The 24,247-nt window shown below is 46.1% G+C and overlaps 1 protein-coding gene across 2 annotated transcripts in view; it reads right to left on the bottom strand.

Moving 5' to 3' along the window:
- Nucleotides 1-2,033: 2,033 nt before the first annotated feature.
- Nucleotides 2,034-24,247, bottom strand: part of LOC144136398 (uncharacterized) — a 213,426-nt gene continuing 191,212 nt past the window's right edge. The window contains exons 3-8 of one of the 2 annotated variants that reach the window (XM_077668684.1): nt 23,802-23,869; nt 17,396-17,553; nt 15,120-15,250; nt 11,529-11,735; nt 10,296-10,316; nt 2,034-8,623 (exon numbers count right to left, since the gene is read on the bottom strand). In XM_077668684.1, coding sequence (XP_077524810.1) covers nt 10,308-10,316; nt 11,529-11,735; nt 15,120-15,250; nt 17,396-17,553; nt 23,802-23,869 — 573 coding nt within the window. In that variant the 3' untranslated portion in view covers nt 2,034-8,623; nt 10,296-10,307. The remainder of the gene's footprint in view (nt 8,624-10,295; nt 10,317-11,528; nt 11,736-15,119; nt 15,251-17,395; nt 17,554-23,801; nt 23,870-24,247) is intronic. The other variant, XM_077668683.1, reaches the window with a different exon arrangement.

The raw sequence follows: 24,247 nt of genomic DNA, 5'->3' as shown, positions 1-24,247 counted from the left end.
TACGGAGTAGTCAGTGCTGGGCGTTGAAATTGTGAATACCCACCCCCCCCCCCAAAAAAAAGAAAAAAGAAAGGGGGGTTATCGTAGTTAAACCGAGTATATGTGCCAACGCATGCGATTAGCCTGGTTGGCTCATTGTTGGGTCGTTGGCAGGTCTGGCGACGACAACAGACTTGGGTTAAGCTCTGATCGAGGTTAAGCTGATCTGGTCTGTTCGCGGCATAGATGGAAGTTGATGACGACGATGTGAAATGCACAGCACAAGAGTGTGTTACAGTTTAACACGAGAAATGATCGCCACAACAGACAGTAAAGAAAATATGCAGCGATAGCATAATGCGCTCGTGCAGTGGCCAGCGAAGCTGATCTGTTCGCGCCAATGTTTCTAGATAAGGACAGTTGGAAAACTTTCCCCCGGGATGCGGCCCGGCCCCACTTCCGTTGTCGCTTTAATCTCAAAGAGACGCGAGCGCCATCTCTAGGGTTTTCACAGTACCAAGTTAGTTTTCTCTTTCTCTTCGCCACCGCTACGGCCATTGGCTGCGCTTGGTCACCTGGACAGTTTGCTGTATAACTGGTCTACGCAGGCTCGCGCCTGGCATCGTCTGCGCCGGGCCGGGAGCGGCTGCTTCAAGCCGCGCTCGTTTACGTATTGCGAAGTTAGCGTGCGCTCTACGCCTGCGGTACGAGAGGCCAGGATGCTCGGGGTTAAGCTTTTTGTCTGTATATCTAAGCTGAAACTTAATGCCCTTCTCTCCGCGGTTCCACGCGGCAAAATTAGAGAAACACGACATGCCGCTTACCCCCTCGTAGTTTGGGTCCCTCGCGTGTGTGATATGCGGTTGTGCAAAATAGACTCTAAACTTTCCTCTATTGATTAGATCACTAAAAGTTGAGTGCCTAAATAAAACGTGGTAAAAGTTTACAAAGACACTAAACCCCTTCTTTATTTTTTCTTGCGGCATAGGCACTTTGAATTTTTTCTTCAGCCACTTTCTGTTTTAATGCGGCTAGATGAAAATATAATCGTCCTTGTGGTTGATGTATTTAGGATAAGTGTAGTGATCAATACTGGGAGCACTGTAGCTTTACTTCTTGAATGCCTATCTAACACGCATGTGATAAGCTGCTTGCCAACGCGTCTTCAACTTGCCCGTCTAAGGTTATGGTTATAAATGCTACTAAACCATCATGTTTCATTAATAAGAAAGAGATGAAGGCGCAACTTACGTTTGTATTTATTATAAATACGTTTCTGTACGCACGCGAGTCACCGTCTGCTGACGCTCCTCAAGCTGAAAGTAGCAGACGGGCCCGTCCCAAAGCGACCGCAGCGCCAACGCCTAGGCGGCAACCGTTTTGTGTCCGCTCTACTCCCTGGCGCACCGACGCAGTTTTCGAACTGCCCTTATCTAAAAACAGTGGTTCGCGCCAACGTGGATTCGAAACCAGATCGCGGCATTATTTTATTTCTGCATGGCGTGTTCCTATGCTAGGTTTGGCCACGGCCACCTTCAATGTCACCCTCCCATTGGCTACAGCTGGCGCGACGCTGCCCCGAACTTACCTGAGCTTCCTCCCGTCGGCCGCAGCTTGCGCGGCGCTCCTTCGAACTAAGCCGTGCTTAACCTAGCTACTCCGAGGCTTCACACAAGACACTTAGTTGGGAACGTGTTATGTAGTGCTTCCGCACTAAAACCACCTCTCTCCCTGCACTAGTTTTAACGTTTAGCAACAACTATGTTTCCCAGATCGGCTCTATTCATAAATGTCAGTTGTGTCAAGATAGGGCGCTTTCGAGAATTCGCGGGTGCTTTTTTTTATGAATGTGGCACTAGCTTCTCGGGGCCCACATGTGCATGAGAGCTGATCATTTAGCGAGGCCGCGAGGGTGAGCCACAGTAAAACTACTGTCGTCGATTCTGCGCCCTGAAAGATGATGAAAAGTTAGGGACTTTTTTTGTGACAACTCGCTAATGCAAGTGATGCGCCAGAGAAGATAAAAGAGAAGACAGAAAAAAACACATCAAATTGTCAGAAGCAGGATATATATTTGAGAAAATGTAAGCATGTGGTACAAAAACACAAATACAGGGCGTGTTGTTAGAAGTGGCAAAAGTCTGCTCTTCATACCTTATTTCCAAGCTGCAAGGAGCAGGAAGGTTTACAGCGGCAGCACTCGCATATCCAAGCAGGAATGCACCGGTGCGTGCGAGAAATCAAAGCTGGAAGGTGCAGTGTATAAAACTAGGCAATGTCTTCTGTGTCGCACACGCAGGTGCTGCGTCCTCCTCTAAAATGCTGTGGGAGGTTCTAGCGGGAGTGAGACTAGAATAATCGTGACTTGTTTTTTACCTCACCTTGAATCTATGCGACAGGCAGTAAACTACACTGCCTTAGCGTCTGGTAGCGTATAGAAAGAGCATACATGCGCATCGGTGATATGACATTCCTTTCTCAATTTTGTTTCTACTGTTACAAATGTGTTTCAAAAACTCGTGTATCAAAGCTGCTCACTTTTTTGTTAGTTTCTTATAACTTCACATTGCAAACAACTTCTGTGGCGAGGGAATTTGATAAAGAAATTGTGGCATTGGTATCGCGATGCTGTTCGCAGCTTCGACACGATGCCTGTGCACGTTTAGAAGTCTAACGTTTGCAGCCACTAGGATTTCATGCCGGGCGCTGTAGCATTCCCGGACTCTCTTTTATTATAACTGCCTAACGGGAACAGGAGAGGAGGCTCCGAAAACGTAGGCTGCACTTTTCTGTGTATACTTTCCTTCTGCAAGTGCGAGTCCACCATAAAGTTTCTCACGTGGTACTGTTTACCTCGAACTAGGTGAGCATTGAGCTTAACTCGATTCTGAGTGTAAGGACCCGGCGAGTATGATTTCGCGCGCAACTACTGAACAACATAGGTTGTGCAACACGGTGGTTAGAAGCGATGCTTTGCTTTCACGTGTTTACAATTCGTGCTATGAAGAACATCTAACATGGAAACCATAGCATAATGCCAAGCTAGGATGCATTTTAATGAGGCTATGAAACTTTGTGTAACGTTTTGTGGTCTTCTTGGCGGCTATATGTAAACAGCGGTCACAGCATGAGAAGCGTGTTATAGATTATGTCCTGGCTGCTCCACAGCTTTCGCAAGAAGTGTAAAGGCAAGCAGTTTTGCTTAGTTGCTCATACCAGCTACTCTGGAACAAAACTACACTGATAACAACGACTGCGGAGTTCTCTACATCATAGAACACGATGACAAGAAATGTTTCATAAAAGACGCTTCGTGTTGCCACTTTGCAGGCAGTGCCCCTGATCTCTTGCGTTATAACAGTCACTGTTATGATGTGTCAGGCGTTAGCGACATTTTGATTTTGTTGTTTATAAGTTGTGAAGTATGACAGCAGCTCACATGAAACAAGTAACCATATTTTGTTTCTCTTTCTTAAAGTGTTCTTTGTTAAGGTCCAGTAACATCTTTCTGTGCTGGCAAAATAAGGTTTTGTGCAGCACTAGGTGCCAAATATGAGATTTTTCGAACATAGAAAATAGACGTTAAAGACTCTTGATATGGTGGAACAAATGTCAAAATAAAGATAAGAAACAAGTAGTTGGGCAACAATGCGCAGTGTATTTCAATAACCACAACAAAACAGCAGGCACAGACAACTAAAATAACACAAAAGGCGTTGATCACTGTGAGAAAAAGGCAAATTTGAACAATCATGCGAACCCCTTTAAGCCAGCAAAATACGTAGGTTAAGTTATGGTCTAAGGGCACATGTAAGTTCATGATAGCACACAAGAATACACAGCAACACACTAAGAAAAAATAAACTCGGGGAAACTTTCAAGAGCAGTGATCACTTAGTGCATCCTGACTAGTAAACAATGTGTCCTTGAGTGTCCCTCTAACACAACTGTTGTCTTTACTTTCTTTGCAGCTGAAAACTACAGCACCTTCGCGGTATACCCTCTGCGTGCTTTCTATATTTCATGACACATCTTGGGGTTCTACAGACCCATAGCATCAAGACTTTCGCGGGAAATAAAGCGGACTTACGAGTAATTTTAAAGTGAAGAGATGAGTAACAAAACCAATCAAAATAGGGTTTGAAATGAGTTTTCAGTAAGCTCCCAGAGCAACGTGAAAACGGGGCTTATGAGGCGGCTTTGAATTATTTGCGTATTGTTTATAACAGTCTAAGATATGCTCAGTTTTAAGCCGTTATTGACGAGTCGCGCAAATGCCTGCTGCTATGCAGCATTCACAAAAACTTATTTCTGAACTCCTTCCAAGGCAGGAACAGGGCGCTGTATTACTACATAGGGAAATGCGTCGCTTGCCGAAGCTTGTATACAATTTTTTATTTGTTGCGACGTTAGATAGGAAAATATGTATATTTTTACACTTATCAGATGTTTAAACTGTGATAGAATCTTGGAGGGCTTGATCGTGGTGTTTTCTGCTCTTCTACGTGAGAAACAGTGACTTGTTGATTTTACAAACTACACTCTAGATCCACTTGTGAGCGGCTACTGTGTGTGTATTACTAGTGAGTGTGACGATGACGACGAAAACAAGAAACAACAAACAAGACAAACTACTGAGGCGCTCCCGCCCAAAGTATAAAAACAATAAATAGCATGACTCATGAAAAAATAGACTCAAGGTTGGTAGTAGCACCTTCCTGCCTTGAGATCTCGGCAAACATGAATTCTACATGCTAGTGTGGCTGTACAAAGCATTTATGAGGCATGCTGCTTTAAGTGGACGAACAAGCGCGCAAGTAATTATTACACTTTCTATGAAAAATGAGATATAAATAGCTCAAGCGCACCCGCTGTTCGAGTGTGTGGCTTCTTGATTGTAACTCACAGTAAGGGTCACACATTTTAGCCGTTTTTTTTTTCGTAGCAGGGGTGCTGAAGACCAAACAAGCAAAGCGGTCTTCATCATCCCTTCTTACTATTATTCAGGCAAAATGTGTGGTTCGTTTAATAGCTTTTACATCAAGCGTAATGCATACATTATGTAACACTATCACTAAACGTCCATGTTGATCCTACGTTTCACATTTTCACATTGGTTTCAAAAAGGACAAACGCTGCTTGAAATGTACATTTCTCTCATCAAACCATAAGCAATGGATTTCGCAGAACACATGCTTCGTATCTCGATTACATGCACTTAGCTATTATGTTTGCCGACGCAAAAATGAGCTTTCGCGGGCAGCCTTCTTTTACACTATTGGGTGGCTTAAAAGACAAAAAAAAATCGTGGTCAAGGCAAGGTGTCTTTTTTACTGCTACGGCAGTGCATTAAGCACAGGCAGGTGAGAAAGCGGTCTGTTACGGTAAAAATTAGTACCAATTAATTAATCAAAAGATTCGTCCAAGAACAAACTTTCATGTCAGCTGCGTTAAGTTGGGGGCTTTTAAGAGGCGGCCACGTCAGCCTAGTAGGGGTGGTTCAAAAATAACCTGGAGCTTCAGGTTCGCTGATGCGACAGCAGCAGGCGAAATACACTTCGCAGTGTTTCACTCTCATCACCACTGAGCCATTTGCATTGAGAACGGGTTTTGTTAAAATCTGCAGCTACATGGGAACGGAGCGTTGTGGAAAGGAAGGGAGACAATATGCAGGCAGCGCTTGAATGAAAATTTCTTTGCCGTTCAAAGCGACCTACTGTGAAAGTTCCTGCTTCAACAAAGATGTGCCAGAAAAAGTAAAAAAAAGCAAAAAAGCGTCTAAATGTTAAAAATTCTATTCGTTTTTTCACTGGTCTGTACCAGCACTTCAGCTCCTTGTCACCCCATACTGAATGTATGCAAGCTGCGCTGTACGCTGTATGCTAGTCAACGGGCGTTTACGGAACAGTGACGTGCTTGCACGCGCTGAAAATAACTGCGCTTATGTTTGCCGGTGTAATAATAGCTATCCCACCAGGGAACCCGCCATTTTATTTTGCACAGCAGCGATTCCATGTAACATGGCATATTTGTCTGCTGGTCGTCGACGTTGAAATGTTGATGAGGAAAGAGTGTGAGAGCGTCGGGAAAATTAGATAGCTGGCTTAGCTATTCTGTAGATACCAGGGAAAGCTGTAAGGTGGAAGGCGGCCATGCAGCCACAAATATTGCACGGACAATTCCTGAATACCGCGCTTCTCAGCAGTTCCGTGGTCTCAGCTGCGAGGCCAACGTTGCTGACGCCTATGCGCAGATATTACTGCGGAACCTATGTGAAATTATGCGAGGTGTAATTCACCTGCAGCTGTGATAATTTTTGACCAAGAAAAGTTTTTTTTTTGTATTTTTTGAAATGCTGATTACTGCGTAGTAACCATCAGGAAGTAGGCGTCAGCTATTTTCTAAGCAGCATGGACGTGTATTAGCATACCGTACCTTCAGAGGTCAACCAATGCACGTATTTCAAAGCACACAAGAGTTGATTAGAATCAGAAAACGCTGCCGAACGACTTGCGCCACGATATCAATGTGGCAAGCACGTAGATTATCTCATTGCAGGGCTTTATGCGTTCAGTACTATATCAGTCGCAGAGTCTAGCAGCCACAAGCGTTATCGGACGGTGCGCAAAGGCAGAATTTGCATTAAGATGAAGAAAACAAATGAAAGTGCGAAAAATGAAAAGTTTCGCAGCGCATGTAATAACAAGCAATAAGTTTTATCATCTGATAGCTGAAGATGCATTATCAAGCGTTGGTTCACGCCGTAGTGTGGTATGCAGATTTCACACCAGAGAAAAAGAATTCTGCCTCACTAACCTGGCATGCGAGCTGTCGGATGACTTCGCCCACTCGCAGCGAGAACTTTTAACTTCTTGACTGTTCTGCCATTTATTGCTATCCTTGCATGCGAAGTCGTCCGCGTTGTATGCTCTTCAGAGAGGAGTATGTAACAAATTTAGCGTACCCAGTGTACCTCTTTACTGAACCAATTGAGAGGGCGAACCCTTCTGCTGGATTTATTTAGAAGGTTTGATGTAAGAACATACAAGAGTAGGTAGACTAGCAAAGCGCATTTCCGTTACTCAGCATAGCGCTATGTCTCCGACTGATGATCATAGACGCTGGCTATTGAAAACACACGCGGCGTGCGCTAGAGTTTACTAAGTAAATGATTAAATATGACTCCGTGCGTTTAGCGAGAACTGATATGAAGTCCCTGAATACTATGACTAAATAAAGGAAGAACCAGTCCTGCAAGCACGTTGGTCTCTCACGTCCAAACCCTTACCTGAGTTGCGTGGCCTGGTACTAACCGTAATGTAACGCACCGGCACACAGATAATCATAGGCTACCGTACGCAGAAAGCCCCGAAATGAGTCCATTACCGTGCCATCATTGAGTGTCAGGAGGGACCCTGAAGTAGGCAGCGCGAGGTCCCGTGAGTATTCGTGAGTGTATAAGGCCGGCGGCAGGGGTCCCAGGCACACCGCCGAAGGGTAGGAAAATGGAGGGAGGCGCAGGTTTGGAGAAGCCTTGCTTATTCCGAGGGCCTTGGGATAAGTACGCCGGAAGTCACATGCCACTATATTTTCCCCTTTAATTCGATTAACGTGGAAATTATTTTGCCACGCTTGCTATGGAAATGGCATTGCGGATGCCAAGACGGCGCTACGTTTTAGCGATGTAAGTAGCTAGGATTGACGAAAGAACATGAAGGGGAAAAAATAGGTTAAACTTCTTGGTGGAAGGAGCCAGAATATCAACGTGTTTTGCACTTGTTTCCGGCTTTGCAAACTATATGTTTAGGCCTTCCTTAACTGTGGTTTTGGAATGAATTACGATGTGAATGGCGCACAAGTGAATGGCGCACAAGTGAATGGCGCACATGTGAAGGGCGCTGCGCACGGACGAAGGCGTTAATTCATAAATTATGGGCCAGATACATGTAAGCTTTCGAAGTAATGGGCCCACTCGGGATCTCTCATCTGGTATCACGACAGGGCTCTGCTCCTAACCTTTCCCTCCCTCCATTCGTAGGAACGATCGGCCGCTCCCGGGAGCGGGCCGCGACAAACGAAAGTGAGGAATTGCGCGCTGAGCGGGTGAGATAGCCTGTACAAGTGCACGCAGAGCGGTTGTGACTCAAAAGGCGGTGTCCCGTGCGTGGAGCGGCAGCTTGTTGACCAGAACGCCCCACTTATTTCGCCATGTGTCCTGAGCGTTCAGTGTGGCCTCGATTCGAGCCTTCTGCTCCATCTCTCGCCTGTAGTGCTCGTCAATCTTTGTGTCTTTGTGCTGCTGCAACTGCTGATGCAACTGCTGCTGCTGCTGCTGTAACTGCTGCTGCTTCTGCAACTGCTGCTGCTGCTGCAACTGCTGCTGCTGCTGCTCCAACTGCTGATGTTTTTGCAACTGCTGCTGCTGCTTCAGCTGCTTCTGCTGATGCTTTAGCTGCTTCTGCTGCTGATGTTGGTGATGACGCTGCAAGTAGCGTTGCCACCAATGCTGCCGATGCCGTTGTTGTTCTTGTTCTTGCTGTTGATGGTGCTTGTGGTGGTGCTGTTGCTTTTGATTTTGCTTTTGCTTTTGCCGTTGCTGTTGCTGCTGTTGCTCGAGCTCAAGCTGCATCTGGTACTGCTTTCGCTTCAGAGAGGAAGAAAAAAACCACAGGGTGGGGGATGGGTAGAGGATGCGCCCGTCAGAGATACGTCAGAGAGAATAGCGCTCAACTGGTTCGCTGCCTTCACTTAGGCTAGGGATCAGAGAGCCACGACAGTAAAAAAAACGTTCGTGCACGGCTACTGACTGGAAAGCAAAATTGACAGTGGCACACGTCGTGCTTCGTTTCCTAACGTGGACAGCGGCAAGCGAGCACATACATCATGCAACACAAAGCTGTCCACATCATGGATGTAATGCCTTTGCTTAGATAGCCCTGCCTTCCATGCATTGATAATGCGACAGCATTTGAGCCGTCGCCGGAGGGTAACCTCACGTTCCCTGTCACGACATTCTTTGATTGGTCGAGATATGTGATGACGTCAGAGATGTCGCGTGACAAGAAAGAACCAATCAAAGAACCCAACCTCTTCGCTTTTCATGACGTTAAAACTCTTCCTCTATCTGTACCTGTTTCTCTACAATTAGGAAGAATGCGGCCCCAGTGCAATAATGACATGACGACAGAGGTCATGACCTCATCCAGCCACCGTTGCGAGCTGGCTCCTAAGAAAAGAAAACGCTTTCGCGGAAAAGAAAGAGTGTTCTAGAGGGAATCAAACCGCAGCCTTTTCGGTTTCAAAACAGGCAAGTTACCTCTACACCCCCGAGGAGCGTTCGTTCAGTGCAAAAATCTTAGAGGCCTTATGCGACCGCCTCATACCTTGGAGTGAACAGAAACCTCGCATTGCAATATAAGCACACGTAGTTGAAATTAAGGCTTCTAATTCACACTACTAATAAGCACTACTAGGTAGCGCTACTATTAGCACTTCTGCTTCACGTTACTACTTAGCCCTACTATTTAGCACGACTAATCAACAATGCTAATTAGTGCTACCAGTTAAGACCATTATTTGATCACAGCGCGCAATGTCCGCACGGCAATCCTATCCAAATACTACTTTAAGGTGCTTAGAAAGGCCCCCAGATGTTGTTCATTATGGGACCGCACATTTATTTTCCAGACTGTCTGCCGGAATATACATACGTGACATTAGAAGCAGCTGTTCTTGTGCTTAAAGAAAATTCAATTCGAGGTCGCAGAAATGAAACAAGAAATATAAAATACCTATTAACTGAAACAACTGTGTCCATGTGTCTCGGCAAATCTCGATTGCGCCTCATATGAATGCATACTCGCTTTGGAAGCATTCTGTTAGAAAGGTCAGGTGTTCTATGAAGCATGACTTTTTTGTGTTGCTAAGATGGGAATGCTGGAATAAACGATAAAAACTGGCAGTTTATTCATCTATTGGGGATAAGCCAACGACTATGCTTCTGTTAAAGTCTCAAGGAGGGTACGCACTGCCGCGCATTTAACCACAGAGAATACATACGCGGTTCTGATAGGCTAAGAAACCCTAGAACGGAAACTGCAAAGAAAGTGGATGATTGCGAAGTACTGGTCAATGACGCATGTCATACTGCTCTGCCACGTTTTTCACTTTTTTCACGACAACAAGCGGAAACCAAGAGAAATACGTATTGCATTAAAAGAAGCTAACGTTCGTATTTATGTTTTCAGTTTGCAAAACGCCATGAGAAGACAACTGCGCAGTGAGAAACATGCGAAGAGGAGCAAAGAGGGCTTTACCTCGACAGCCTCCTACCAAGCCTGCATGAAAAGCAAGGAACGCACAGAGCACAGTGAATATCAGAAATCATTTCGGAGTTCAGAAATGTACCGTCTTTGCCAAAAGTAACCGGGCACCTGTGGTTTGTTTCATAGCTGCGTAGCGAAGCATTTATGGCAGCCCTTAAGCTCTGAATCTGCGTAAAGTAAGGTGAGCCCTTGTCCTCACGTTTTGACACTTTTCGGTCTTTAGGGCAGCCGTAAAGGTTCCACTATACTGTCCGGAAGCAAAAACCTGCTGCTCGGTTACTTTTGGCAAAGGGTGTACATTATTCATGTGTTCCAGAGAGTAAGAAACGTCGAATACTGCGTGGCTTCTGCAGAACATACGTGTTGGGGTGTGACATTATGGCGGCAAAGGGAGAATGGGCCGCAATAATGTAAATATTGCTTTCGAATCAGATTATTTGTTATTCTTTACGCTTTTTACAACGAGCTCAAGCGATGAAAACGAATCGTTATATAATATTGGCCTTGATGTTTCAATGCAGGAAGCGCGATGCTACATTCTTCACCAATGAAAATGTATATACTGGACTTCCTTGTGCATTAACTAGATTTTATCAGCACACAACTTCGTATGTTTTTTCGGAAGACGACACTGCCCAGAGGTCTGGGTAGTGCGTATTTTGCCTACAAGGATTGCTAGCCCTCCTTAGTGCCCCATAGGTTCTGTCTGCGGTACCCAGAATACCATCACTAGTGAAAAACGCCATTAATAGAGACAAGTACGGATTTCACGTAATTTAAAGCGCTATTTGAACGCACAGTGCAAGCGTAGACTTAACTAAGCTAGCGGGAAATAAACTTCAGTAGTAAGTCCCCTACTACTCTCTATCACCTAGGCCGGCCTTAAACAGCAGAAACACGCATTGCATCAACGATCGTATATGATGCACCGCACGAAAGCCGCACTTTTTTTTACACGTAAAATCCAAGCAAAAATAATGGATCAATAATTCTCAGCATCCTATAGTCTTCCTTGTTTACACTTTTACGTCATTCGTGCATTTCTAATCCTGCCAACTCTACCTGCGTTTAATCAGACATATACGTGACTACCAGTTTACTAAGTGTAATTACTTCAGGGCTGCAGCGTCAGCATATATTTTGCGACGTCCCCTTTGCCGATACTGAGGTGAAACTGACACAGATTAGCACGCTTCAGTGCCCCCAAGGCTCGCCCAGTATTACCTTGTACCGTTCGTCGAAATGGAACGGATCGTGAGGCGGCGGCGAGTGCAGGTCCTCGGTGTCGTAGACGCTGTCTGCGGCGAAGTTCTCGTACGACGCCGCCAGCTTACTCTCCCAGTCCTTGCTGGGAGATGACGTCACGTTCTCTAGGTCGTCATCTTGCAACCGGTTGCTGTACTTGCGCCGCTCAGCAGTGCGACCGTAGATCTGCGAGGGAATTCGGCAAGCCGAAAGTGGCAGATATAGTGTCAGGACAAGAACGGATGAAGAGATCCTGATGCTGATATACTCAACAGTCTGCTGAAAAAAAAAAAAGACAGCGCTACCAGAAAAGACTCTACACGTTCTCAATCGCAACCCCCCCCCCCCCTCCTCATTCCAACCCTCGAGCACAGACAAACACAACACACGTGCACAAGGAGACATGCGCGCACACGCATACACTAAGAAAATGCTGGATCAAACATTTCATCTTATACTTCTGAGTTGGTGTCTCTCCTTTGATTCGCCTGGCTTGGTATCTTTTTTTTTATACGCAAATAGAAAACGATGGATGGACGCTGAAGGGCTAGTGTAGAATGTGGACGGCTGATGGCGAAGCATTGCAAGAGCGAAAGAGTAATTGGCTGTCTATAGCGATGTACAGGCACACACACGGAGGCCTCCACACGCAAAAACACGAACGCAAGGACAGACAGAAGCAGGCAGTCAGTAGAACAGTGGAAAATCAAATCTAAGATCGTCCCCACGAGCTACGACTTTAACAGATTGTCGAGAGCGGAAACATCGTATCTAGGACAAAGCGCTTTTTGTTTTGTTTGCTTTCTTGGGAAGCACTCGTCATGTGTTGCCTCTGGAGGAGGGTACCTGCGGGTGGGAGATATTTTAACACAGCGGAACGAGTGGAAGCCTTCGAGAGAAGTGGCAGAAAACCAGCACAAACACCACGGAAATGAAGAGCAGAAAAAAAAGCAGGAAATAAACATAGTTCAGCTAACAAAACGTTCTCTTCAGCCGAAGAGAAACAGGGAAATAACAGAAGCAAGACGGGAACAGAGGCAGAATTGTAACAAAAAGAGAGCGAACAAGAAGACGGCCAGCGATGGCCGAGCAAGGAAAAACAATAGTTTCCTTGGTCCCGACACCGGAGAAGGGTTGACGAGGAGTGTCCGGAAGATGGGCCGCATTGAACCCGGGCTCCGGACAGCCCGGAAGCGCGTGTCTTGAAGAGCACCAACTTCCGGAGGAAAATCCCCGGCTCTCGGTCAAGAGAACAGCAGGACGAGTGAAAACCCCGGCGTCGTTTTCACCTACTCGTTTATTTTTTTTTCTCTTCAAGGCACGCCGCGGAATAAACGGAGAGATGGAAGCTGCCTTCGGATAGTGTGACACCCCCTTTAATTTCATTTCCTTATTCATGTTTTTATTTTCTGATCGTACTTTCGAAGTAGACATGCTAAAGTACGGACGTATTGCAAACGGCACAGCGACTAAAAGTAAAGTTTGCGAGTTGAGAAAGCGACACAGTTTGCCTGACTCATCTCCGATCGTCTTAAGGAGAACCGCAAGGAAGAAGACAGCTAAACAAAAGCACAAAACTTGGACGCTGCGATGACAGAAATCCCGTCAAGAGGCAAAGCTTTCTGGGTACTTGCAAGTCGCCTCTGTGGGAAAATAGCCTTAGTCTCTCGCTCAGCTTGCAAGGCAAGGAAAAAGCAGGAATCGCGCTTGCATGAGTTCACGCGTATACGAAAAGGCGTACGCAGTATGCGTCTTCATTTTTTGTTTCGGCTGATATTGAGCGCGAGCTCCGGCGCGTGGTGTGCTTTCGCAAACAATTCGGGCGTTTGCTTCTTCAAATTTTACGGCTAAAGGCGGGTTTACGAAGTGGAATTTTAACACTGCAACGCAGCGAACACTGTTTTCTAATATTGTAATGCAAATTTTAATTAGGAACATGAAACCATATTAGTGGGAAAATTATTTGCCCATCTTAACATGTGCGGTTAAAAATATGATTCCATGTTAGCAAGTACTGCGTCTTGTTTTAGCATTTATGATTGCCAATGCGTACTCAATTATGCAGGCAAGTTCAATCGTTTTGAGCAGTACCGGTTTCAGTGAGTTTTGCATCCGTGCCAGCTTAACTTCTTTAAAGTATCGGCGCGCTGTACTTAAGCACTAAAACAAGAGAACGAAGATGAAGAATCAACTATTCACCTTAATAGACTTTCTTACCATAACCTTGACTTCCACAAATCACGTTTTTCCAACGTATGTTTTGCTTCTGATTTTGGAAAAACAGAAAACTCCAAGAACGAAATCTACGACTAAGAAATTTTAGATCTTGGCATCAGAAACACCGAACGGTGACGCCATAGAGTTTCTTACTATTACGTAGAGGAAAAGCTGGTGCTCCGTCTGGGGGAGTTTGCATGGAGGTTCCTCGAGACCACCAACCACTACGGGCGCTCTAAGCATCATGGGACGGAGAGCTACCGACTGCAGAACCACAACTTTTGTCCAAAAAACAATGCAAAACTAAACGTTGTTCGATAATCAAGAATGCCTTAACATTCAATATCCTGTCTATAAATTGCAACAAACGAGCAGAAAAGCATGTATATATAAAGTTTGCCCGAAATAAGCGATGGCTTGCTCTCCTATTCGCCAAATATTGTAGATCACAAAATCCAATATTTTGTGCTTAACAGGCACACTTTTAAAGAGAAATGCGTTTAAACAAATGTCGCTCCAACACTTTAAGAGTTTTTTTTTTTTCTGACACTTCGCACAACAAACTTTTTTATTGGCGTCGTATGTTGTTGCGTTTTTGCTACTATGGATTTTTCACACAACGTTTGCTCCAAAGTCATTTCCGCGCTGGGCGCGTCGTGGATGGAATGGGACATCTTAGTAACGCCACCCTGTGTTCCCGAAAAAATGCGACTCTCCTGCACCAAGTGGCACACCGGCTCATGATGCTTTGAGCGCCCATGGTGGCTGAAGTGCAGCGCCGCCAGCTTTCCGTCGAGTTAATAGTAAGAAACACTATGGGTGACGCCGCAGCTCACACAATAGTAAAGCAGCTAATGACGAACCGTGGCATCCTTTTATAAGTAACCTTTTTTAGCTGGAGAACATGCCTTATGTTTTAAAGTAGAAGTCAAAGAGGAACAATGTTGTCGTCAAATGAGCATGACCAAATCCGGCTATTTAACAGGGGTGCAATATTTCCCCTGCCCACAACTTAAGTTTCCAGATATGCCTACTTTAACTCAGACAGGCAATGGCATTGTGCTCAGGCGGTATTTGTGCACCCACAATTTGTGGAAAGAAATTTAATTTATTTTTATTTAGGGTGCAACGCTTGCGATCTGATGGGGGACTGAATAAATCACACACTTAAAATTAGGCTGTTAGAATTACTCTCCGTACATATATTTCAGGCAGTGCGCAAAGACGACGATTAAATCAAGTTTCTTCGGTAATACTGTGATCCTTAAACCCTGCACTGCGGGTGCACATGGCGTGCACCGAGCCCTTTACTCCGGTGCTTCTCGTTAGGACAGACCGAGTTGAGACGCTCACCGTGACGGCTCCGAAGAGCACGATGAAGATGAGAGACGCTGTGGCGATGACGATGACGGCGATGGCCCACTGCGGCACCGGTGGCTCGGAGGAGGAGGACGCGAGGGGCTTGGGCCGAACCACACCGACCACTGGAGTTCGCAGAGAAGAGAAGAAAGGCCAAGTTACGTCACAATGCGATCAGCGTGTTTCAAAGAAAAAAAAACAGATAAAAGGAAGGTTATGTGAGATCTTGCATAACAGCACAAAGTTTGACAGAAGCCTCTGAAGTGCCAGGGGTGATGTTCAGCCCCCCCTACCGTTTATTGCTGCATAACTCTTCTTAGGCGAATATTCTTCGTACCGGCAGGCATCCCTAGATCCTTTGGATCTCTACTCCACCGTCTACAGCGTTGAGGGAAATGGCTCTAGTTTAGTTGGCAGTGGGAGTGCCGGGAGGACATTGCAGGAGGAGGCAGCAGTTGTCAAGAAGGTGTCGCGATGCGCAAAAAGAGAGGCGAGGCTCTGTCGCCACAAGGACCCAGAATGGAGGCTTTTATTATTGTACTTGAGTAGAGTTAGTTCTTGGGCTAGTTGGTATTCTTGATTCAAGCTCATAGTTTTTCAGCGCAACGGCACACAGCCAAAGAAAAGAAGAAGGAAGAGAAGAAGGTTCTTGCCTTTCTCCCTGAAAGCGACAAAATTATCCTATTCTTACTTCCCTCACACCTATCGTTCAACACTCATCCTCACCCGATACTTACCCCGCTCCTCACTTCGCGCACTCCCGCAGCTTGCGTTCGATTTCGGATCCCCTGATTTTGGACACGACCGATCCAAAATGTGGCGCCATTCTTCGTGGTCCCACTTTTTCTTTTTTTCCCCCGCGAACGCTGAGCGAGCCATCGCAAAAATTGTGCTCGCGCTGTCAACGATCCAGCACTTTGCGTGCCCCCATTTTGGAGCCCTTAGAACGCGAGCGCTGTTTCGTCCGCGATCCACCGAGCGGCTGGCGGAGCGTTGTGTCGCCACCCATGCTCTAGGTGTGAAGCGCGCGTTGGAATGTCGTTAGCCTGGCGTGTCATTAGTCTAGCGTGCATGCAGGTAGGTAAACTTTATTGACGAACCAAGTAAGGGAACGCGTTAAGGGAGGTTTGGTTGGCTTGGTTCTTAATCTCGGTTGGCGGCCATCAGTCCACGACTTCTGGCGACCTTCTCCGCCTATTCCACTAGCCTCTTCTGTGAGGCCGGCTCTGAGCTAGAGACCGCGATCTCCAAACCTGCTAGGTCTGTGAGGTAGGTTCCAGCGAGATGGTGGTTGGAGTTCTAGCATGCACATGCTTCCGCAATTAGCGGGCCCCCCGTTCCTGGAAAAGCGAACGGGACGTGCAGCCGGCATCGCCATCTGCTGGAAAGAAAGGAAACAATCTCTGTTTTTCTTCCTCCACAGCCTCCTTTCTTATCGCACTGGTCTCGACACCGTAGGAAAGTTTGAGGCAGCGCCGCAAAATAAGTTGCTCGCATGGTTTCCCCTTCTGGACAGTTTTAAACTGACGTCATTGCAGGGCATCAGTGCGCCGATACCTGAAACGGTGGCGCCACTAAGCGGAGAGGAGAGCTGGTAGAGGACGAGGTGACGCCGACTGGCGGCTTACCTTACGTGCCTTCTCGGACAGCTGAAGGGACGCGTTCCTCTAATGCTTAGTTGGGGGGCGCGTGCAAACGAGGTGCACCTCTCATGTCAAGCGCACGCGCACCGCCAAATATCAATAAAAAAAATTGTAGGGTTTTAACGTATTTAAACCGAGAAGACGTGCGAAAGCGTGCTTTTAGCCTGACTAGCTCTTAGTTTTCTTTGCTAGGTCGTCGGCATGTCTGGCGATGACAGTAGACGCAGGTTAAGCTGATCTGATCCGTTCGCGCCGCAGATGGAAGTTGGTGAAGATGACGACGTGCAATGCACAGCGCGATAGCATGTTCCCGTTCAGCACGAGGCGTGATCCGCTGCTGCGATAGCATAGTGCTCTCGTGCAGTGACTAGCGAAGCTGATTTGTCCGCGCCGCCGTGGGTTTGAAACCCAATCGCGGCAATAGTTATTTTCTTTCTCCGCGTTGGCCAAGGTCACCTTCCCAAAAGCTAAAGAGGAAAGGAAATACAAGGCAGAATCTTTCAGGCAGATTTTGTGCCTTTCTAAATATTTGGTGGCACTAACTTGCCCTTCGTTGAAATCTAGAAGCCTAAAGTTAGCACACTACATTCTTTAGAGAGAGAGAGAGAGAGCAAGACAGAGGCATACCTTCGAACTGCGTGTACGTGGGGTCCAGAAAGAACTCCTCGCCCAGTGACCCGTTTGTACCGAGCTGAGCGTTGAACGCCGAGGCAAGCTCCACAGGGTCCACGGGCCCGCCTCGCTGGTAGAAGAGCACGAAGTAGTCCACGATGACACTGCCCGGACTGAAATGACGGAGAAGCACACCTCGTACAATTTCCAGAAATCAGGCTAGAATATTGTAGTTGCTTATTTAAGAAGGAGAAGGGGGAAGGAATCTAAAGATGCGATGGAGAGGGGAGTGATTTGAGCCGGTCGGCCGAAGTGGTCTCTATTTAATTACTTAAGCTTGACTGGTTATTCTAAGCATAGCTTAATCTGTATTGTCACACTAGGCATGCGATTCAAAAAGCGCTTGCTGATTGATGAGTGGCTGGCTCTGCAGCACACCGACCTTAAAATTTAGCGCAGTAAGCGCCATGGCTTGCTGTGCATTTCACATTACTCAATGGAATTCTGATGCTGTGGGCACACTGCATGTTCTTCTCCTGGAATTCGCTGGCAATATTCATCACAGTTCGGACAGTACAGATATGATGTGTTCGTACTGTGCCATATCTTTGTAAGAAGGAAACTTAAAAGAAAAACAGGCCACAAATATGTCACTCTCAGCCGGCAGATAAAAGTCGCATTAGGCTTCTCGTTTCCTGGCTACCCCCGTGTCACGCTGTAGTTGCTTTGAGAAAAAATAGCACTCACAGGAAAGAGTTGAAGAGACGGCAGAAACGCAGAACACCAGCACAACTCACAACTCACTGGTAGCATGTGCAGCCTTCGTCGCTCGTCTATGCGTGCTACTCCATCGCAAGATAAGAAACTTAGAAAGTTCATTCGGCCATCCTCTTGTAAATACTATGGCGGTTTTCGTTGCCAGTTGTGATTCTTCAATCTACGATCAGCAAGTTCAGTGAGTAAAATAATTTTCTCGAAGTGCTACAAGCAGTTGGTAATCGCAAATGTGTTGTACCTCGCTTCGCGTCAGGAATCATGCTACATGTCCCCTCCAGCAGTCAAGACTCCGAAGAAGCTCGTTCTTGGCCGGAACTAGTCGTAATTACCGTTTGGTTTTCAGCAGAAAGAGGGTTCGAACCCAGCAACTCACGCATATACGCAGCATCCTGCCACTAAGGTAAAAGTGAGGCTTGTTATTCTGCATGGCATTTACTGCAATGAGGGGATGTAATGCACGTCAACTCCTAACAAAGCATCTGACAAGTGATCCTTAACTGGCCTAACAACAGCAAACGCGTAAGCACTTTAGTATGGTGGAAGAGAAGCAAGGATGAATAAAGTTACCAAGAGGGACTTCCAGTCTAGCTCGCAAGCCCCTAGCCAAGAATTTCCCTAATTCAACAGCAATTTAGCTCATGCTGAATATCTCAGGAATCAATACATCCAAGAGTACAGTTTAACGTACCTGCACAGCTGGGGTAACGCAATGTTAAAGCAGTCAAAAGGCGGCACATTGTGCCGAACATTCTTCTTCAAAAGCGGTCTTTTTGTTCTGCCATTATTTATCGCCGCTTTCTGCATGCTGCGTTTTCAATCAATTGCTCTTCTAACGCAACTTGAGGATCCTTCGAAACAAACAGAAGTTTAGGTTCACGTGCCATTATTAGAAACCTGCGGCGCGCTAATAGACGACTGTGCTTAATTATGAGACAGATTTCTAACAACCTAGGAAAGACGAAAAAGATAGCCATGCGCTTAATGCTAATAGAAAATTTAAAACACGGAGTTCAAATGCTCAATGCGAAGCAGTACAGAACGCGCAAAAAAGCATCTTGTAATGGCAGTGCGGATTCCCTGAGCACAGAAGGAAAGCTTCTTCACGTCAAAAGCCAGGGCTGTAAAAGGTGCCGGAGGCGGGGCGCTGTCTACCCCAGACGTTGAGTGTTAAAAAAAAAGTGTAAAGGAGCGAATGAAAAACAAAACCGGGAGTAATGGTGTTCGGCACGATCACCGACCGTCATTATGCAATACGCATAATACCGAAGTTTAACTAAATGTCTTTGAACGACGACAAACCAATCTAAAAACATCAAGGGGCGCATAGAACAGAGCTGCAAGAAACGCTTTGATGCCAGTGAAAATATTGATCCCCAAGAGGTTGGGACCGGAGAGAAGAGAGGATAAGGAACTGCATGACCCTAGATGAGTGCAGAGGGCTTGTTACAGATAAATATAAGAGTGTGACAATGGGCAAGGGAAGGTAGTAAGAGTTCGCTCACACCAAAAGACCATAGATAGTCGGAGGGGCAAGCATGCTGCAAAGAAGACGTGAAAGCCTGCTTTAGCGTCCTGCGCCGTTATCGACGTTCATTCAGAGCACGCGAGCCATCGCGCTCTCGAAGCGAGGAGAGCCTACATTCGCGAGAAGGGATTTGCTGACATTAAGTCGTAATCTCTCGTGCCTCACAAAAGCGCTATATCTGCGTCCGCTCCATCGACACCGACGCTGCAGTGTCCTTTTTCTTTGATATCCTTCCGGCTCATCAGGCAGAAAAGCTCGGAAGACATCTGATAACAAAACGACGAGCCTCGCAAGGGCAAACGCGTCTTGAACAGCACAAATAAGCCCACTTCTTGGACACGTGATGAAGGGTCTAATCCCAGTATGGCGGAGTACTCTGCCATAGATGGGGCTCCCGGAACAGAATGAAGTGGAAAACAAGTAAAGGCTTATTTGTTACAAAAAAAAAATCAGGAAAATGAACAGCTAGGTTGAAACTAAGTCGCTGATTTCTTTAAAAAAGGAACTTTATTCTTCACATAGAAAATGCACTAAGGAAGCACCCATGCTATCTAAATGATCTGTGGCTTACACGGAAGCATTGAAAATACAATGACCCTGCAAGACTGCAAGAAAAGCGGGTGAAGGCGGTGGCCCGTCAAGAAGCGAATGCATTCCGGAAGAAAGACCCAGTCAGACGAAGGCTGCGGCACTTCAAGCAGTCAAGACATATGGGCGACACTTACTGAGATGGCTTGCTGCTTGTATGTTCGGACCTAGAATATTCTACACCGTTCCTGCAAAAAATTTCCTGCTGACACGTGCTCTGGACACGTGCTCATGGACAAAGAGATGAACTAAAAAAGTTTAAAAGATACGTGGCATTTTCGACGAGTTCGTGTTGGGCAATCGCACATAGAGTCAGGGCAACCTTAGACTCAATCAACCAAATGATCAGCCAAATGATCATGCAGGTTTTCGTAGGAGATATTCGACAATAGACTATATCCACAGTATCAATGAGGCGATAGTGAAATATGCAGATTACAACAACCCATGTATTAAACCTTCATAGGTTACAAGAAAAGTAGACTCAGTCTCAGTCGAAACTTCAGCAGCCATGCAGGAGTTACGTGATAACGGGTGTATGTGAGCTTCATGTAAAAATTCTGTAAGATATCTACAGCGGCTGTACTGACAACATAGTCCCCCATAAAGGCAGTAATAAATTCCCAACAAGGAAAGTAGTTAGGCAAGGAGGCACGGTCTCTCCAGTGGTTTTCTCCGTTTGTTTACAGAAGGTATTCAGAGACCTGGATTCGGAACAGCTGGGGATCAGAGTTAATAAGGAATACCTTCGTAATCTGCGATTTTCTGATGACACTGCTTTGTTTAAGTCACTTAGGAGATAAATTGGAAAGCATGACCAACGATTTAGACAGGCAGAGCAGAACAGTTGGCCTAAAAACTGTGTCCTGTGTCCTGTCTGTCAAGACAATTTTGTTCTTTGTCTGCCAACTTTGTTCCTTCCTGCGCTGCTGTTCTCCGCTCGAAACCAGTTCCACTAAAAACTGAGATACAGAAAACCAAAGTAATGTTCAACAATCAGGGAAGGAGACAGCATTTTACAACTGGTAGCGAGGCGCTAGAAATAAAAAGGGAATACGTATACTTAGGGCTAGCTAGTGACCGCAGATCCAGATCACGAGAGTAAACTAACTAGAAGAATAAGAATGGGGTGGAGCACATTTGGCATGTTCACTAAGACCATGAATGAAAGTTTAGCAATATCCCTCAAGATAAAAGCATACAACAGGTGTATCTTACCGGCACTCGCCGATGGGACAGAAACGTGGAGGCTAACGAAAAGGGTTCCACTTAAATTGTGGACAACGCAGTGAGCTATGGAAAGGAAAATTATACGCGTAACGGTAAGAGACAGAAAAAAAGGCAGAGTGGGTCAGGGAATAAACGCGGGTTGATGATGTCGTTGTCTAAATCAAGGCATAAAAATAGACTTGGGCAGGACATGTAATACGAAGGAACGATAACTGATGGTGAATAATGTTAACGTCCTGGATTTCAAGAGAAACCAAGCGTAGCAGGGGGCGGCAAAAAGTTAGGTGGGCGGAGGAGACTGAGAACTTCGCGGGAATAGGGTGGTAGAAGCTGGCACAGTGCAGGGTTAATTGGAGAAATATGAGAGAGACCTTTGCCCTGCAGAAGACGTAGTCAGGCACGTGATGACGATAAAAGCGGGGAAGGGTTTTCGTTGATGCCAGCACTTTGGAAAAATAATAAAAAATGACGAGACTCGCTCTTCTTTAAGGTGTTATTCTGACCGCGAGAACGGGGCACTCAGAGGTAAAAATAAACACCAATAAAACTGGCTGATGACAGGCTGCCCGTCTAAGTGGACGTGACGCCTTCGCTCCTTGAATCGGGGACTCCCGTCCTCATTCGTTTATCACGGATGATGAGCGTCGTGCACGTCGATAGGCCACCCACTCTCGCCCATCTTACTCTACCTTGTCTCGGCTTCGAGCTCTGCGGGTCTGTAAGACGGAGATGATGAAGACAGCAAGGAAGAACAAGCAGGAATTGGCTGGAAAGCGGATAACTCAAGAAGCTGTATATGACGGGGAGATGGCTGCAAAGCCGATTAGTAGTGAGTCGCGCCGCGATAACATGGCCTGGCCTCACCGTGGGGCGCCCCCACCGCGTTGCGTTGCCGGGTGATAGGCCCTTTCCTCCGCATATATTATCGTCCAAGAACGGCAAAACTTTTTTTTTAGTCGTGACTTTGTGCAAATTACACTAGAGCTTTTGCACAGCTCAGCAGAAACCTTCACAAACGGTCAATCGCAAACATTTCAGGTCGAACTTTTTTTGTCAAGTTCCAAACCACAAAATTGTGTATTAGAAGTAAAGTAAATAAACTCCTGTAAGATATAATTCAGCAGCGATTCTAATTTCGTTGTAGTTTGAAGAAAAAAAATTCCGACACTACCAAGCCAAACGCACTTGAAGGTTTTCACGAACCACTCAAATAAGGCGAAGATAATTGTTCTAGGAAAGCTGCGACACCTCCGCAAATGCTGTCCACGAAGCCTTATTGCACGGTGACGCAGACATTAAATGCAGTGGTAAATGTTATTCACGCTTGAGTATTCCCATTTTGCATGAACCAACCTAATCATTTGGCTTAGGGCGTACGCTGATTTTGCATACCTGGGGTCGTTTATTATGCGTGGAACTGCGCTCTTTAAAGCTGTTAAAAGACTCAGGTTACTCGAAATACCTGCCTGCCTCAGATACGGCCTAATTATACACCTCAAGGCCCGAAGCGCGTCGCGCGGTGCCACCTACATTTCACCCCTGTGTGCGGCATGCAAATGATAGCAACTCCTCGCCGTTCGGAGAGGTACACGTCCTAGTGTCCTCGAAGACGCCGTGCTTCCGCGACAACGGTGTCGGTTTTACGAGCACTCGTCGAAAACGGCGAGATGGATAGAGAGGGAGAGAGAAAAATACAGCGAAAAGTTTAGCCATATCCCATGGTGAGCTTAGCGTACGGGGGAGCAAATGTACCCAGGTGTGGCGCCTTATCGCGCCGAATTGCGACGAAGCGCGAACGTTTGCTTGCCACTTATCGACGTCAGACAGAGGCACGTTCGCGAGGCGCATATTTTGCTTTCGGGAGCGTAATTAGGTCGTTGAGGTTGATGTCCAAGCTGATATGTTGAAGGACATGCGATATTCTGAGAGATTTTAAAAGCTCGCTACCTTCATAGAATGCAGTGCGTCAAGTGCGCGATATGCACTTGCGATATCGTTTAATGACCGTGCGAGTGTATTGTTTTATAAACATTGCTTATGTCGATTTCGGAAATTTTTTAACGCAACTGTGTGAAAGGTACACTCGTAAACGCCGTGTATACCTTCATGCTCCTAAAGAAACTAATAATGGAAGCACAGCGAAGATGGGCACAAATAACTTTACGTTTGATGCGTTACTCCGTTGTCGATCGATGAAATGCGCCACGCTTGTAGCCCCATTAAAATTACAGGTGTTACCAAAATCTTGCAGGAGCTCCAGCTTAGCGAACTTATCCTCATCAGGTGTTTCGCAGAGCTTACCTGAATCCGTCGATGTCTACCCGGTACAGGTATCTTCCTTCAGTAGTCCTGCGGAACACTGATGAGAGCTGGAATAGAGCAGAAAGGAAAAAGTAAAAATATAGGTTCTCTGTGATTGCATCGCTCTCGTCATAGAAAACAATAATTACGACCAATTTCCCGTCAGAAAATGCGGTCAGCGCCAGCATGCCATTAATTGAGCAACTTGAAGCGACTGCAAATATACCTGCAAACAGAACATTTTGCTAGGTTAAAAAAATATAAACCGACTCACGCGGGAAATAACCGAAGCGGAACAAGCAGCGAAGTTTTTTGTATGTAACGCACTTGCCTTCTTCAGCATGGAATTCAGATTTGCATGTAATCTAGTGTTGCCGCCGTTGGAAAACTTAGTTTCTCGCTTGTGTTCATTGTAACTTATTTAACTAGGAAATGCTGGCGCAGAC

The sequence above is a fragment of the Amblyomma americanum genome, chromosome 6 (genome assembly GCF_052857255.1).
Source record: "Amblyomma americanum isolate KBUSLIRL-KWMA chromosome 6, ASM5285725v1, whole genome shotgun sequence".
Taxonomy (NCBI): Eukaryota; Metazoa; Arthropoda; class Arachnida; order Ixodida; family Ixodidae; genus Amblyomma; species Amblyomma americanum.
This window is presented reverse-complemented; position numbering and strand designations above follow the sequence as displayed.